Source organism: Rhineura floridana, chromosome 4 (genome assembly GCF_030035675.1).
Source record: "Rhineura floridana isolate rRhiFlo1 chromosome 4, rRhiFlo1.hap2, whole genome shotgun sequence".
NCBI lineage: Eukaryota > Metazoa > Chordata > Lepidosauria > Squamata > Rhineuridae > Rhineura > Rhineura floridana.
Window position 1 is genome coordinate 198,467,224 of NC_084483.1, and position 18,153 is coordinate 198,485,376.

Here is an 18,153-nt window from a genome sequence, read left to right on the forward strand (position 1 = left end):
TTATTTACTTATTCTCCAAAAAGGAGCCCAGGGCAGCAAACAACAAGTCATCAAACAAACAAAAAACACGTCTTTTTTAAAAAATATCTTAAACGCAAAACTTTTTTTAAAACAATAAAAAAAAAATTCCAATACAGATGCAGACTGGGTGCATTTTATCCTGGTGTCAGGTTGTTAAGGTAAGAATTTGAGTCTCAGGCCCAAGTTCGGTTCATCAGATGACTTTTATTGCTAGCAGAGACACAGGGGAATTTGTCCTCCAAACTGTGTCTCCTGACAGTTGAGGCACAGCTCTTTTATTGGGTTACAGACAACAGAAAAGATACATTGGTGAGTGTGTTGCACAAAACATAACTGTATAGCTGGTAATTTTCCATTCCTAGAACAATCCTCTGCGCTTGCGCCTCCTTCTGGTCTACGTGCTGAATCCTTCTTTGCTAATGGCGTCCATTAACCCTTACAACCCCCCCTTTGATACTTCACTGACCTCGCTAAGAGGTTTGGGGAGTATCATTCTTACAGGTAGGTATGGACATATTCATACAACGCCATTAGCTGCACTGATGTTCTCCTGTCCGCTATGCTCTCCATCATGTTCCTTAACCCTTGCATTATCAGAGGTAGAATACAGGGTAACAAGACACACATCAGAATTCCTACAATTAATGTCCAATAATACCTCGTATCCCTCCTATCCATTGGAACCACGGACCCAGCCCTTCTGCCCACTCAAATCCTTTCCATGTTTGTACCGGCACATGTGCAAGCTTAATTATTTTATCTGTTATATCTTCTATTACTTTTCCATTGTCATCAATATGTAAGCAACAATTAGTCAAATTGAACTTCCCACAAACCCCTCCTTCCGTTGCCAACAGGTAGTCAAGGGCGAGTCTATTTTGGTACACAGCATTTCTAAGTTGGGTTTGTGTTTTAGACAGAGCAGTCAAAGCCCTCGCAGTTTCATTTGTTATAAGTTCAAGCACTGCCTGTAACCGAATTATTCTATTTAACATGTAGATTGGGGTTCTATATCCATATAACCCATCCTGGGCCCAGGTTGCAGGTCCATAGTACTGAACTATCCTTTCAGGGGGCCACTCATCATCCTTCCAGTCACCAATCTTAACTGTCATCCTCTTTTTCCTACCATACAAAGGATGTCCTAACCGAATTCCTGCACTGAGGGGAATGAGAAAGAAGGATGGTCTGACCTCTCCTAAAGTACAAGTTCCCTCCCAGGGTTCGGGTAATTCTGAATAAGCATATTTCCCACAAACCCAGTAAAACCCTGGTAACGCTTTCCAAGACTTATTATTAATAACTGACAAATTTAACCTTAACTTTAACTCTGCTGTCCACAACAGATTAACTGGAATCAAAGAGGCATTGGGCCAATAACTAATTGCAGACTGATTCAAAATGGTCATGGTTTCACAAGGCATCTGACCTATCTGTGGGGCACCGGGGGAGATCCTTTGTACACACCAACGACCAACAAGAGTAGCCTTCAACATCCATTGACTATGGGGGTTTGTGATATTGGTGGTATTATAAAGCTGACTAACATTCAATTCGGCAGCTTCCCAGGGCCAGTGATCTCCAATCTGAGTCCCCCCACAAACATAACAATTACTGACGTTTAAAGCGGTGGCCACAGTTTCTGCAAAAGTAATAGACAAATTTCTGGCCACTTCAGGTACCTGGAAAGAAGTATTCATCTCCTCCCAGAAATCAGAGAAGAAGGTTTGCTCCAAGGTATGGCCTGTCTCTGTTAGTTGAACAAGTTTCAGACAGAACAATCCTAACGGATCTCTGCCTGTTCCATGAATGCGTAACCCAAAGTGTTGCCCAAATTTACTCAAAAAGGCCCGTGGATTATTAATAGTAAAATTTACATAATTACATTTCCGGGGCCCGCAGTCACTTTGTACTGTGACTTTGGAAAGGTGAGCACTTATCCCAGTAGTTTGCCAAGTGGCCCAGCCTACACAGTTCCAATAAGGACATTGATTTGTACATTCAGTACTGATACCCTTTTCAGGACAAATGTATTTATCATCCCACGTATAAGACTTTTCCCAATCATGATTTCCACATTGGTCAGGCCATTTTGAAATCTCACAAGGTTCGATTTTAACCCATGCTGTAGTATTAGGGGTTGCTAATCTGGTCTGGAACAGTACTCGTCCACTCTGCGTGCCTTCCCTCACCTGAAGCCACCATTGGTCAGGACTTTCTTTGGGGTCATAACAAGTTGTCTGGTTTCCCTGAATACAGGCTGAGTAACTAACATTACGAAACTGGCATGTGACAGCTGTCCCTTTACAACTGAATTTACTCTGATAAACTAGAGTGTCCTGGATATTGTTATGGTTCCTAACAGTCTTAATACAAATCCTGCAGGATGGAAGGGTAGCCGTTACACAGTGGGGAGGAAACAACAGCAGCATTAGAATAACCCCAAACTGGAACAGTATAATCAAATAAGATAATTTACAACAGGGCATTCTAGTTGAAGTTGGGCAAATCTGAATCTTCGGGCGGTGTCCCACTACTCTATCCAGGACGGTAGGGGATGCAGCGCCCCCAGCTATTTCGCTCTCTCGGTTGCCGGTCCCGAGGAGGCTTCTCCCGTCGCGTCCCGCGTGGTGGCATCCCTTCTCAGGGTCATCTTTAGGCCTCTCTGGTTGGCAATCGTCCATCCTTCCGGGGAGGCTATTTTAGCGCGACTCCAGTGGATCCAGGTAGGGTTCCCTTCAACCTTTAAGGCAGTAGGGGTAGTTAATAAGACAATAAAAGGCCCTTCCCAAACTTTTCCCAATGCATCTTCCTTGTAACTTTTGACCCATACTGTATCTCCAGGACGGAATCCGTGGACAGGGGTGGTGAGTCCCAAGGGGCTCTGTTCTGTGTATTGACCTATCTCTAGAACGGTTCGGTTTAACTCTCTTAAAATGCGCTTCAGGTTTATTTCCCCCCTTAGTGCCAGGGTATCCACTGCCACAGGCAAAGGTGGTGGCCTCCCGTAAACCAGTTCATATGGGGTGAGACCATTAGCTCCAGGTGTACATCTCATGTGTAACAAAGCCACCGGCAGCATCTGGATCCATTTAGTCTTTGTTTCAGCGCACATTTTCCTGAGGTGCAATTTAAGGGTCTGGGGTGTCATGACAGATCCAGCAAAGCTTATTCTTAAGCTCTGTTACCTTACAGGGATAACTGACAAAAGCGAGGTGATTTCACTGTGATGAAGGACTTATTCATTCGTACAAGATCTGTCCCAAAACAGAGAATGCATGAAATTGGGGGGGCTCCTAATTACAGTAACAAAGACGATAATGTCCAGAAAGAATTTTCATTGGGGAAGTAAAATGCTTTACTACCATCCACAATTTATAAATTAATTTAGAGAAACCAGAGGAGCATCTCTGATTGACTGTGATGCTGTTTATACACTAGTTCAACTGGGGGATTGAAGAATTTGTCCTCCCGCCCCTATGACAGGTATACAGGTTTCCTTCTTAATGGGCAACTCAGCAGGCAGCACGTTGAGGACCGAACGCTGAGCTCCGGAGTCCAGAAGGCCCTTGATTTTCCTGCCTCCCACAGTGATTTCCAGTACGGGGTCGGGAAGCAGAATGCCCCGTAGGCATCCTCAGTCTTCTGTATAATAGTCCTCTGCAGTCATGGTCCGAGCAGGCTGCTGCGTCTGGGAAGACGATAATGCCTGATGGTTGAGCCCTCCTCGTCCCCTTTCCTGACCTCGGCCCCTGCCGGGTCTAATGCCTCGGCCATAACTTCTCCACTGTTCCCGGGGTCTTTCTGAACATTCGTTTTTCCAATGGCCTTCTTTTTTACAATATGCACATTGATTACGTCCTAAAGATGGACGAGGGTGTGGGAATTGTTCCCGTGACTCCTGGGGCCTCAGAACAGCTGCAAGAAGATTAGCTTTTTCCTTCATCCGTTTCGCTTGTTCCCGCTTCTCTTCCACATCTCGATTGAGAAATACTTTATCTGCTAGAACCTTCAACTGGCTGAGGGGCATTCCTTCGAAGCCCTCGGCCTTCTGTAACTTCTTTGTGATGTCTGGTGCTGATTGGGACACGAAGGCCAGCGCCACTGTCTGTCGGTTCCTTTCATCCTCAGGGTCAATGGGGGTGTATCTCCGGTATGCCTTAAAAAGTCGTTCAAGAAAAGCCCCAGGGCTTTCATCCTTTTCCTGAACTACATCGTGGATCTTTTGCATGTTCATCATTCGCTTTCGCCCTTTCTTCACTGCCTCCACAAAGGCTTGTTGATACTGACGCATAGCGGTGCGGTCTGCTCCACTAGAAAGGTCCCATCGAGGGTTCACAGTCGGAGCATATCTGGCTATATACATTGTTCGATCTTCATCTCTCGCTCCTTCCTGCCTGGCAATCTTGCCTGCAGCCTCTTCTAAGTTGACCTGAATTTGCATTCTTTGCCCAGTAGTCATCAAATATCCCTGTAACTGTTGTATATCAGACCAGGTGGGGTTCTGGGCTGACACTATGCCTTCAACCATGTCCACAAATTTCTCCGGTTCCTCCTCATATGATGGTCCATGATTTTTCCAGTTAAGCAAATCGGAGGAACTAAATGGCACATACGTGAAAGTATTGACTGATTTATAGGCTACTTTGCCGGGATCAATTGGGTCTGGGGCGGGGATCATAGCTGGGACCGTACGAACAGGCAGGATTCTAGAGCTTTCGGAATTTCTTTCATGAATACTCTCGGGATTGGGTTTCCCTAGTTCCTTTTCTATTAGCCGAACGGACCTTCGGAGATTCTCAATGCCCTCCTCTAAGGGGCTTCCTTGGCTTTCTTCTCTGGGTAAGGGCTGGTACAAGGATTTTTCTGGCGTCTCAGTTATAAGGGGTAACGGAGTTAACGGTGCCGAAGGTGGGCAAGGACACACATATGGTGGGGGTGATTCTTCAGGTTGATTTTCTAGAACAGGTTTTTCTGGTTTCTCGGCCTGGCCTTCTGAGGCAGCCTTCTGTTTCCAGGTGACAGTATAATCAAGGTCAGGCTGCATCTTGGCCTTCTGGCTTATTTCGCGGCCTGTCTTAGAAGTCTTCTTGACCTGAGTTAACATAATCGTGGCGGCGTTCTCCACCCACTTCTTTGCCCAAGGTGGCGGATTACTTGCCACTTTCCTCCATCCTTTCACATAAGGAATATCTTCAGGGCATCCGGGATTGCCTTCTACTGTAACTACATTCCAAAGGCGGGAAATGATGGGGCCATAGAAAGTGCCCTCTGCTGGCCAGTCTACTAAGGGCCCAAGTCTAGGCCAGTCCCAGGAACATTTAGTCTTCATGGTCTGCACATTGCAGATACTGGTATCAAAGACTTCAGGAAAGTGTTTGACCATGAGAGCCAAAGGGGTTGAAGAGCCTCCCCCCATCCTGACCTAACTCCTTCCTAACCTAATCAATTCAGGATAGTGGATGACACACAGAGAAGGGAGGGGGCACAGGACACAAGTCGCCTATAGGAATTGGGGGAAGCGACTTGCTGAGGTAAAGGTTACAGGCACGCTCCGCTGCCCACGTCCCCCGGACTTTCAAGACACCCAAAGGCGTCCCAGAACTAGTACGTCCAACGGCCAGACGTGGAAATCGAGCGGTCAGTCACACACTCACCAAGCACACGACAAGAAACCCCCCTTCCCAAACCTCCCGACAGAGAAACAGAAATGGAGGTTGATCAGACCCCCCTTCGATCCACTGGGATCGGCTGGCAGGCAGAAACAGGACAGAACAGAAAGGGATCCCTTAATACTCGCCTGACGGTGAACACCTCCGGTACTGGTTTAAAGCGATCTGGACCAAACTTCTGGAAGGCCTCCGTTGGTTCCGCGTCGCTCCCCGGCCTCCTCCCTAGCCCAGCCGGGCATCAGCAACTGCTGAAGGTGCGCTCCCTGCAGAGTAGTGAAGCGATCCGGGGAACCGCGCGGCCCAAGGAAGGTGCAGGGGAAATATCCCTGACCGAGAACTCCGCTGTAGAACAAGGGGGAATACCCTTGACCTTATGTCCCTGTTCGGGCGCCAAATGTTAAGGTAAGAATTTGAGTCTCAGGCCCAAGTTCGGTTCATCAGATGACTTTTATTGCTAGCAGAGACACAGGGGAATTTGTCCTCCAAACTGTGTCTCCTGACAGTTGAGGCACAGCTCTTTTATTGGGTTACAGACAACAGAAAAGATACATTGGTGAGTGTGTTGCACAAAACATAACTGTATAGCTGGTAATTTTCCATTCCTAGAACAATCCTCTGCGCTTGCGCCTCCTTCTGGTCTACGTGCTGAATCCTTCTTTGCTAATGGCGTCCATTAACCCTTACAAGGTCAACCCTCATTTAAGAACATATGAAGCACCTGCTGGATCAGGCCAGTAGACCATCTAGTCCAGCATCCTGTTCTCGCAGTGGCCAACCAGATGCCCATGGGAAGCCCACAAGCAGGACCTGAGTGCAAGAGCACTCTCCTCTCCTGTGGCTACCAGCAACTGGAATTCAGAAGCATACTGCTTGCCGCTATGGAGACAAAGTATAGCTATCACGGCTAGTAGCCATTGATAGTCTTATCCTCCAATTTATTTTCTCTGGCATTTTAAGGGCTTTTGTTATTGTTCAACCCACCCTGTTGCAGGTGTTGTTCTGCAGCATTTGTTCTTATTGGGCCCACATTCACACCACACATTTATTCCACTATTATTACACTTTAAACAGTCGTGGCTTCCCCCAAAGAATCCTGGGAAGCGTAATCTGTGAAGGTTGCTGAGAGTTCTTAGGAGATCGTTACTTCCCTCACGGAGGTACAATACCCAGAATTCCCTGGGAAGAGGGGTTGGTTGTTAACCCAACTCTGGGAACTGTAGTTCTGTCAGGGGAATAGTCTCCTAACAACTTTCAGCACCCTTCACAAACTACCCTTCCCAGGATTCTTTGGGGGAAGCCGTGACTGTTTAGAGTGGAATAAATTTATGGTGTGAATGTGCCCTTAGTGTTTTGTAGTTGTTTATTGTACAGTTTATTTTATCTACCCCATTCTGATATCTGTAGGTAATACAAATTTCAGGCAAGTTATACATAAATAAATATTGTATCCACGTTCATCAAATCAGGATCTGCTTCACAGTGCAATCTGAGGGAAGAATCTGGCCTACAGATTATCACATGTTCTGCTCCTGGAACTGATCTGAGGGGAAAGAGTGCCTCTAGGGTGGGGCTGCTGTGCATCATGGGAAGACAGCCAGAACCTATATAATCTGCACTATAACTGTAACTTGAAGAACTTCCTCCCCTTCCTTTTTGCTTGTGTGCCATGTCTTTACAGATTGTGAGCCTGTTCTGAGCAGAGCTTGGAAAAGTTACTTTTTTGAACTACAACTCCCATCAGCCCCAGCCAGCATGGCCACTGGATTGGGCTGATGGGAGTTGTCGTTCAAAAAAGTAACTTTTCCAAGCTCTGGTTCTGAGGATAGTACCAAATGCTGTAAGTCACTCGGACAGCTGTTTTGGCTAACGGACAGGGCATAACCGCACACAGGATGCTAGGGAAATCAGGCCTAGCTGGGAAGAACTGCATTCAAAACTTGAACAGCTTGGTTTGGGTAAGAGAAACATTTGTAATTTTTATAAGGGGTAGTGTCTCAATGGGGACAGACCTATGTTGAGACAGATGAGTAGAAGGTGGTGCTGTAAGCAAAGGTGCCTACAATTTATTTGCACAATTTTGTCCATTTCTTAGTCACGTTAAAAGGACAAGGAGGAGGGCTGTAGCTCAGTGGTAGAGCATTTGCTTTGGAGGCACCAATGTTATTATTATTATTAAAATGGTTTAAAAACATTATAGTCACAGGAATCAGGTGGGTCCTCCAAACATATATCTCAGGTGGCAAAGGCTAGGGTAAAGAGGGATGCCTTCAGCATATAGCTGAAACTATGTAAAGAAGATGCCATGCACATCTCTGTGGGGAGGGAATTTGGCAACCTAGGAGTTGCCACAAAGAATGCCCACTCCCAGGCCACCCTCCCCCCAAATGTCTTAGGGTGGTAGAACTACCAAGAGGGTCCCCTCTGCTGATCCTAATACCCAGGAGGGTTTGGAGGGAAGAGGCGGTCAATTTATTTTATTGTCACATTTTTATCCTTGTGTGGGATGTGAACACAAAGACGTCTTTAGCCACCTCCACTCCTCCCTGGTTTCTGAAGTTTCATCAAGGGTTATGTATAGAGATGTGAAGGCCCTGGGGGGGGGAGAAAAATGGGTCAAAACCAGTTTTTTTCCTTTTCCTCCCAAAATTTTCTCATTTTTTCTGGAAAAATGGGGGGAGGAGCTGGGGAGAAACATTTTTCCCTACTTTTTTCAGATTTTTTCTGGGCCTTCACATATCTAGCTGCATACAAACCTTTAAACCGGCTGTCATGACCGTAAGGGCTAGAAACTTACTTGTTTATTTAAAATGTTAGTAAGATTCACAGAGATGCTGAATTCAGTTTCCATGCTGGCACAGAATCATGGAGGACACATAGACTAATAGTACTGGGGGATTTCAACATTCATGCCGAGACCACTTTGTCTGGCGCAGCTCAGGACTTCATGGCTTCCATGACAGCCATGGGGCTGTCTCAATATGTTAGTGGTCCAACACATGTATCGGGGCACACTCTAGACCTTGTTTTTGCTACTGAGCATGGGGAAAGTGATCTGGATGTGGGGAGTTTTACAACACTCCCTTTGTCATGGACAGACCACTGCTTGCTGAAGTTTAGACTTTCAGTAACCTCTTCCCTCTGCAAGGGTGGGGGGACCTATTAAAATGGTCCGCCCCCAGAGACTAATGGATCCTGAAGGTTTTCAAAGGGCTCTGGGGGATTTTCCGGCTGATAGGACTGGCGCTCCTGCTGAAGCCCTGGACGCTCTGTGGAATACGGAGATGACCCGGGCTGTAAACACGATCGCTCCTGCACGCCCTCTCCTGTGTAGAGCTCATACAGCTCCATGGTATACTCCGGAGCTGAGAGCGATGAAGCAAGATAGGAGGCGGCTTGAGCGGAAATGGAAACGAACTCCCGACGGATACAATTATGTGCTGGTTAGTGCTTCGACTAAGCTCTATGTAGGAGCAGTGAAGGCAGCTAAAAAACATCATTTTGCTGCCACTATTAAATCATCTCTTTGCCTCCCAGCAGAGCTCTTTCGAGTTGTCCGGGGGCTTCTCCATTCAAACCCTCCGGATACGGTGGAATCATCGGAGGCCCGCTGTAATCAGTTTGCCGATCACTTCCAGAATAAGATCTCATGTATCCGCCAGGACCTAGACTCTCAAGTTATAGCAGTAGATCCTAGTGAGATGTCCGGAGCACAGTCTTGTCCTGTTTTGTTGGATGAGCTTCAGTTGGTTCAACTCGAGGACGTGGACAAGGTGCTTGGACAGGTACGTGCAACCACTTCGGTACTGGATCCTTGCCCCTCCTGGCTGATAAAAATAGCAGGAATGGAACAGGTAGCTGGGCCAAGGAAGTGATAAATGCTTCTTTATGAGAGGGAATGGTCCCGGGCTGTCTCAAAGAGGCAGTGGTGAGACCACTCCTGAAAAAGCCTTCCTTGAACCCAGACAATTTTAACAGCTACAGGCCAGTGGCGAATGTTCCATTCCTGGGCAAGGTCTTGGAACGGGTGGTTGCTGGCCAGCTCCAGGCGCTATTGGATGAAACTGATTATCTAGATCCATTTCAATCGGGTTTTAGGCCCGGTTTTGGCACCGAGACAGCCTTGGTCGCCCTGTACGATGACCTATGTCGGGAAAGAGACAGAGGGAGTGTAACTCTGTTGATTCTCCTTGATCTCTCAGCGACTTTTGATACCATCGACCATGGTATCCTTCTGGAGAGGCTTGCGGAGTTGGGAGTTGGAGGTACTGCTTGGCAGTGGTTCCGCTCCTACTTGGCGGGTCGTCTCCAGAAGGTAGTGCTTGGGGAACATTGCTCGACACCGCGGGCTCTCCAATATGGGGTCCCGCAGGGGTCAGTTTTGTCCCCCCTGCTTTTTAATATCTACATGAAGCCGTTGGGAGAGGTCATCAGGAGTTTTGGAGTGCGTTGTCATCAGTATGCTGATGACACGCAGCTCTACTTCTCCTTTTCATCTTCTTCAGGTGAGGCTGTCGATTTGCTGAACCGTTGCCTGGCCGCGACAATGGACTGGATGAGAGTTAACAAACTGAAGCTCAATCCAGACAAGACTGAGATGCTGTTGGTGGACGGGTTCTCTGATCGGATGGTGTATATATACCCTGTCCTGGATGGGGTTACACTCCCCCTAAAGGACCGGGTTCGTAGTCTGGGAGTCTTTTTAGACTCTTCCCTCTCACTTGAGGCTCAAGTAGCCTCAGTGGTTAGGAATGCGTTTTACCAACTTCGGTTGGTAGCCCAGCTACGTCCTTATTTGAGTAAAGAGGACCTCACATCAGTGGTACATGCTCTGGTAACCTCACGTTTGGATTACTGTAATGCACTTTACGTAGGGCTATCTTTGAAGACAGTTCGGAAGCTACAACTAGTGCAAAATGCGGCGGCCAGATTGCTGACAAGGACCAAGCGGTCCGAGCATATAACACCTGTTCTGACCAGCTTGCACTGGTTGCCAATATGTTTCCGGGCTAGATTCAAAGTGTTGGTATTAACCTATAAAGCCTTATATGGTGTGGGACCACGATACTTTGCGGAACGCCTCTTCCGATAGGAACCGGCCCGTGCACTACGTTCTGCTACGAAGGCCCTCCTCCGGGTTCCAACTCACAGGGAGGCCCGGAGGGTGATGACAAGATCTAGGGCCTTCTCAGTGGTGGCCCCCAAACTATGGAACAGTCTCTCCGAGGAAGTACGCCTGGCGCCGACTCTGCTCTCCTTCCGGCGCCAGGTCAAAACCTTCCTATTCTCTGAAGCATTTTAAGTTACACTGATTTACTTTTTAAAAATGTTTATTGTATTGGATTGTTGATTGTATTTTAGTATTATTTTGTTATTCATTGTATTTTTATGCTATTTTATGTTCACCACCCAGAGAGCTATTGCTAGTCGGGCGGTATATAAATTTAATAAATAATAATAAATAAAATAATAATCTAGCAATTCCAATGTGATATTTAGAGGTATATTTCACCACTGTTTCTCTAAAAGTAGCATCAACTGGCTTTGAATTTTTATGTATGCACATATGCAAAACACGATCTTGGCTCCCAGAATTATTTCTCCCTGGCATGTGTCCAAAAGCAACCGTATAAATCAGTTGTCTTCTACACATAAAGTACATAGGTTCTCTAAAGCCTCATTTACATCTCCTTGAATTATAAAAAAAATATTCCCATTGCAGACATTGACAACACTGGAAGACCAGACCAACCCATATGCTGTTCTGATTTGGAAGGCCCAAAAGGATACTCTTAATCCCTTACAAACCTTGAAAACACTTGGAGGTTTTCCAGACTGTCCGCTGAAGGTTTCCCCTTCAGAAATAATGGGGGAGGGAGGACAGTGCTGACTCTCTAAAAGAGGAGTTTTGGCTCAGGATTCCCGTTTTCCTTTTCCTTCATATCCTTCTTCAAAATTCACAACATTGATTTCAACACAGATTAATGCAAAGTTTGGCATGTAGGGTTGTATGCAGCACAGTCATCCTGTTACTTGCACAATGGAGCTTCCTCTCCTCTCCCTGCAGGCCCCCTGAACCCCTTAAATCTGTTCTGGGAGTTCCTCCATCCCTCCCGAGCAGATGGGGGGGCATGTGGGGTAGGGATGGAAAGTTCTATCAATTTCAATTTTCTCAGTTTCTCATTTTTCCAGCCTTAAATTCAGTCCTCTGCATTTCTGCAGAAGTTTGTGATTAAAAAAAAAAAAATCCTCGTGAAAAGTATTCAGCATTTTAGTGCAAATTTCTCCTAATTAACACATTTTGTAGGCAAAATATGTACACATTTTTGCAAGCAAGTTCTTCATATAGTACATTTTTGCATGTTATTTTCACTCATATATTCATTTTTATGCACACTTTCCTCTAATATATGCACTTTTTGCAAACATTCCTTGATTGGCGAACTGCATAGCAAAATTAGAATAAGTGTGAATTTTGTAGGATGGTTGTTTCAGTTAGATTCAGCTTGAAATCAGTCTAATTTCTAGCCCATCCCTCATGTGCGGAGAAGATGTTGCATCAGCAGAAGTCCTTGCCCTAACTGGCCAACTTTGTTAGATCTAACCCATAGGTAAGAAGAATGAGATGCAGAAATACAGGATAAGCGATACCTGGCTTGATAGCAGCACATGTGAAAAGCTAAACATGAGTCAGCAGTGTGATATGGTGACTAAAAGGGGCTAATGCAATTTTATGCTGCATCAACAAAGGTATGGTGTCCAGATCATGAGAACAGGGGTGTAGTTGTCCAGGGTCTCGGGATCTTAGACCCCTTACTTTTTTGGGAGCAGGGTCCCTGCAGGGTCCTATGTCTCCAGCATCCTATGCACCAATCAGCATGTAAGGGAAGTGTGTTAGCCACTGGGAAGAACCTTCTAAAATTCTTCTTTGTTCATTCCTGGTGATTGGAGCCAATTAGAGTTAAAAGAGGTGAGTCAGCCACAGAAGACTCAGCTCAGTAGCTAACATTCTCCCTTTACATGCTTATTTGCTCCTAAGGACATCTGTTGTTGTGAGAGAAGGCATATAAGAAGGATCCCATTCTCAAGCCAGCAGGGGAAAAAAGATGGGACGGGGTGTGGCTGTGACTATCATGAAGGGACCCTGCGCTTCTGAATTTGCCACTACTCTCTTGCATGAGAAGTAATGGTACCAGTCCATTCTGCTTTGGTCAAACCTCCCCTGGTCTACTGTGTCCAGCTCTGGGCACTGCAGTTTTAGAAAAGGGAATGCATCCAGAGGAGAGTGGCAATGATTTTTTTTAATTGCTTCTCTGTCCTGCCCTTTCTCCAGTAGGATGGTGATACATCATCATTAAAAAGTTACAATAGTTAAAGCATCTAAAACTACAAATTGCTGAATTCCCAGACAATGTTTGTGTCCCAAAAGCCTTGGCAATGGTTACAATGCAGCTGCTCAGCCACCTCAAGCTTTTTGTATCCTTTTCCCCTCAAGATTGGCATCTGCCACATCACATTTGTTGCCAAATATAAGCAAATATTTCATCTTGGCAAGCCAAGGCAGAGTTTGCTCCAAAGTCCCATTGGCACCCGTGTCCCACATTTTCGCCTATTAAAGACTGGATGGTAGACAACTCTGCAGTCTGTGGGCTTTGAGACCAGGTCCTTTTGAGGAAAGGTTGAAGGAGTCTAGTGTATTTAGCCTGAAGGAGAGATGATTAAGAGGAGATATGATAGCCATCTTAAAATATTTGAACGGGAGTTACATAGATGACAGAGTAAATTTGTTTTCTGCAATGGGTTAAAATTACAAGGGGGGAAGGATTTTAGTTAAACATTAGGAAGAACGTCATGTTTGACAACGCAACGGACTGCCTTGGAAGGTGGTGGACTCTCCTTCATAAGAACATAAGAAGAGCCTGCTGGATCAGGCCAGTGGCCCATCTAGTCCAGCATCCTGTTCTCACAGTGGCCAACCAGGTGCCTGGGGGAAGCCCGCAAGCAGGACCCTAGTGCAAGAACACTCTCCCCTCCTGAGGCTTCCGGGAACTGGTTTTCAGAAGCATGCTGCCTCTGACTAGGGTGGCACAGCACAGCCATCACGGCTAGTAGCCATTGATAGCCCTGTCCTCCATGAATTTGTCTAATCTTCTTTTAAAGCCATCCAAGCTGGTGGCCATTACTGCATCTTGTGGGAGCAAATTCCATAGTTTAACTATGCGCTGAGTAAAGAAGTACTTCCTTTTGTCTGTCCTGAATCTTCCAACATTCAGCTTCTTTGAATGTCCACGAGTTCTAGTATTATGAGAGAGGGAGAAGAACTTTTCTCTATCCACTTTCTCAATGCCATGCATAATTTTATACACTTCTATCATGTCTCCTCTGACCCGCCTTTTCTCTAAACTAAAAAGCCCCAAATGCTGCAACCTTTCCTCGTAAGTGCGTTGCTCCATCCCCTTGATCATTCTGGTTGCCCTCTTCTGAACCTTTTCCAACTCTATAATATCCTTTCTGAGATGAGGCGACCAGAACTGTACACAGTATTCCAAATGCGGTCGCACCATAGATTTATACAACGGCATTATGATATCGGCTGTTTTATTTTCAATACCTTTCCTAATTATTGCTAGCATGGAATTTGCCTTTTTCACAGCTGCCGCACACTGGGTCGACATTTTCATCGTGCTGTCCACCACAACCCCGAGGTCTCTCTCCTGGTCGGTCACCGCCAGTTCAGACCCCATGAGCGTATATGTGAAATTCAGATTTTTTGCTCCAATATGCATAATTTTACACTTGTTTATATTGAATTGCATTTGCCATTTTTCCGCCCATTCACTCAGTTTGGAGAGGTCTTTTTGGAGCTCTTCGCAATCCCTTTTTGTTTTAACAACCCTGAACAATTTAGTGTCGTCAGCAAACTTGGCCACTTCACTGCTCACTCCTAATTCTAGGTCATTAATGAACAAGTTGAAAAGTACAGGTCCCAATACCGATCCTTGAGGGACTCCACTTTCTACAGCCCTCCATTGGGAGAACTGTCCGTTGATTCCTACTCTCTGCTTTCTGCTTCTTAACCAATTCCTTATCCACAAGAGGACCTCTCCTCTTATTCCATGACTGCTAAGCTTCCTCAGAAGCCTTTGGTGAGGTACCTTGTCAAACGCTTTTTGAAAGTCTAAGTACACTATGTCCACTGGATCACCTCTATCTATATGCTTGTTGACACTCTCAAAGAATTCTAATAGGTTACTGAGACAGGACTTTCCCTTGCAGAAGCCATGCTGGCTCTGCTTCAGCAAGGCTTGTTCTTCTATGTGCTTAGTTAATCTAGCTTTAATAATACTTTCTACCAGTTTTCCAGGGACAGAAGTTAAGCTAACTGGCCTGTAATTTCTGGGATCCCCTCTAGATCCCTTTTTGAAGATTGGCGTTACATTTGCCACTTTCCAGTCCTCAGGCACGGAGGAGGACCCAAGGGACAAGTTACATATTTTAGTTAGCAGATCAGCAATTTCACCTTTGAGTTCTTTGAGAACTCTCGGTTGGATGCCATCCAGGCCCGGTGATTTGTCAGTTTTTATATTGTCCATTAAGCCTAGAACTTCCTCTCTCGTTACCACTATTTGTCTTAGTTCCTTCGTTAGTTGTTATTAAGCTGAGAATGGATGTCCACCTACCAAATTTGCTGAAGCTGCGTATTTCTTCCTCTTCAGTGGTCTGAATTAGATGTCCTTTGAAATCTCCTCTCCTCCAAATCTATGATTCATTGATTCTGTGAATTATGTGGAGCTCCCCTTGAAGATGACTCGGAAACTTCAACTGGTCCAAAATGCAGTAGCCAGATTACTGACTGTGGTCCCATTTAGATCTCATATAATCCATTTTAAAATAGTTGTATGATGAAACTGAGGTTATCCTACTTTGGACACATCATGAGAAGATATGATTCACTAGAAAAGACCATGATGCTGGGGAAAACAGAAGGGAGTCGAAAAAGAGGAAGGCCAAACAAGAGATGGATTGATTCCATAAAGGAAGCCACAGACCTGAACTTACAAGATCTGAACAGGGTGGTTCACGACAGATGCTATTGGAGGTTGCTGATTCATAGGGTTGCTATAAGTCGTGATCAGCTTGAAGACACATAACAACAATTGGTTGTCAGTTCATTTCCGGGGCTAATTCAAGGTGCTCACACTTTTGTTTAAAGCCCTAAATGACCTAAGCCCCAAATATCTTAACAACCGCCTCCTTCCCTATAGACCCTCTCAACTGTTGAGATCAGCATAGGGGGCCCTCTTAGCAGTTCCACCACCCTCAGAATTCACCATGCCTCAGGGCCTTCTCTGTAGCAGCCCCTAAGTTGTGGAATTCCCTCCCCACAGAGGTGCATCTGGCATCTTCACTGTACTGCTTTCAACGTATGCTGAAGACACACCTCTTCACCCTGGCTTTTGACCCTTGACATGTATATTTTTAAGACCCTCTCTAGTTGTGAAAGTAATAAAAAACTGTTTTTGTCCATGTATTTTATATTGGTCTGGCCCGCCCTGGGACCTACTTGTGAAGGGCGGATAATAATTATAGTTAGCTAAACTTCATATAAAATCTCTGAAAAGGTAATCACAATGCAAATTAGACATTTCTCTAGGATTGGAATCTATTTTTCCTGTATTGGAATAGGTCTACATCAGCCCTCTCTAGTCTCCTCTGGCCACGGCCCCTCTCCCCAAGCCACACCCCTCAGCAGCCTTGCTTTGTATTCCAAATACGTTTGTGTGGCTGGAATGTGTCTATGAACTCTGATAATGCCTCTTGCTTGTCTGGATGGAGAACAGAGAAGGAGGGGGTGTTACAAAGGTACCATTTAATATGTCGATTTACCCCTTTTGCCTCTGGCTCCATCCACCACTGGCATATGGCCCTCAGATGATTGCCCAGGAAGGAGTGTGGCCCTCAGGCTAAGAAAGATTCCCCACTCCAGTCTATGCCTAGAAAAAAGTTAGACAAGAAGCATTCTAATTGATACGAGTTCCTGTTCATTCATTCCTTAGCTTTTACTCTTGTGATATAATTCACTAATAGGCAAAAAACCTTGCGGTTTAAGAATGTACCTATAGCCCACAGATATTTCTACCAAACTTTAAAAAGCAGGGAAATTGGGCAGCTATAGTGAATGCACCAGGGGAGCAGGAGACCTGAACTCCTCTCTGAGATATTGTACTGCCCTACAAAGTTGTCAAAATGCAAACACCATCTGGGTTGGTCTTTCACAGTCCAATCCACTTCCTGTGTAGCTTGGAAGCATTTGGTAACGTGCCTCTGAGCATATGGTGAGTGGTGGCAACACCTGCCATCTCCAAAGATGGAGAATTATATTTTTGTATGTTTGTTGGTGTTCTTCTTACTTTGCTTCTTTCCTGTGTTACTAATGTTTCTACAGACAATCTAAACCAGACAATTTTATTTCCCTCATTATTCATCCTAGAAATCTGTGTCAAATTTATTTTTATTAATTTCAAAGCCTTTTTATTGGTCAATGTCATATGATGGTGAAGATAGCCCTTTTTGTTTCAAACTGGAGGTTATGGTCTATTTCTATTTTGGGTGCATTAACAGTTGGGCCTGAAACTGCAGTTTAATGTAAAATCAGACTGATTACAATATGCTGCTACTTTAGCAATGACTCTAGTTGTTGGAAAAAAGAGGATGCATGTTTTCAGCCTGCTATGTTTAAACCACTTTATTTAAGGCAAGGTGTTCACGATCAATTAAAAACATAGAGCACACCTAGAATTTTGCTAGAATATATTTCACCTCCCACTGTTTTATCTTGTGCAAATTGAGACACTTCTGAGGTCCACTGGAGACTATTTTGCAGAAGTCAGTGCCATTATTCCACAATTATGTTTGGAGTTTTTTTAGTATAAATTTGCAAAGTGTTGCTGTACTTCACATATTCATAGAAACAAAAGCAAAAGAAAATGATTTCCTATAGAAAACTTCACTAAAATTGCAAAGTAAATCAGACATATTTAAAGTGACCATCTGAACTATATCAACTGTCTTAATAATGTTGCTTCCTCCCGGCTAAAACAAGATCAGCACAGGACATATCTTCTTTCTATTATTTGGGCTGATTACAGGTGTTGCTACCACTCACCATACGCTCAGAGGCACATGTTACCAAATGCTTCCAAGCTACACAGCAAGTGGATTGGACTGTGAAAGACCAACCCAAATGGTGTTTGCATTTTGACAACTTTGTAGGGCAGTACAATATCTCAGAGAGGAGTTCAGGTCTCCTGCTCCCTTGGTGCATTCACTATAGCTGCCCAATTTCCCTGCTTTTTAAAGTTTGGTAGAAATATCTTTGGGCTATAGGTACATTCTTAAACCACAAGGTTTTTTGCCTATTAGTGAATTTCCCTGCTTTTTAATCTGGGAGGAAAGAAATGGG

General features: G+C 45.0%; 1 protein-coding gene across 1 annotated transcript; it reads right to left on the minus strand.

The window, feature by feature from the left end:
- Positions 1–226: 226 nt before the first annotated feature.
- Positions 227–16,652, minus strand: LOC133383986 (endogenous retrovirus group 3 member 1 Env polyprotein-like). The gene is made up of 2 exons (XM_061625772.1): positions 16,578–16,652; positions 227–2,764 (listed from the first exon to the last, which is right to left on the minus strand). The coding sequence occupies exon 2, from the start codon at positions 2,703–2,705 to the stop codon at positions 663–665; it is 2,043 nt and encodes a 680-aa protein (XP_061481756.1). The 5' UTR covers positions 2,706–2,764; positions 16,578–16,652; the 3' UTR covers positions 227–662.
- Between the last annotated feature and the right edge of the window lie 1,501 nt (positions 16,653–18,153).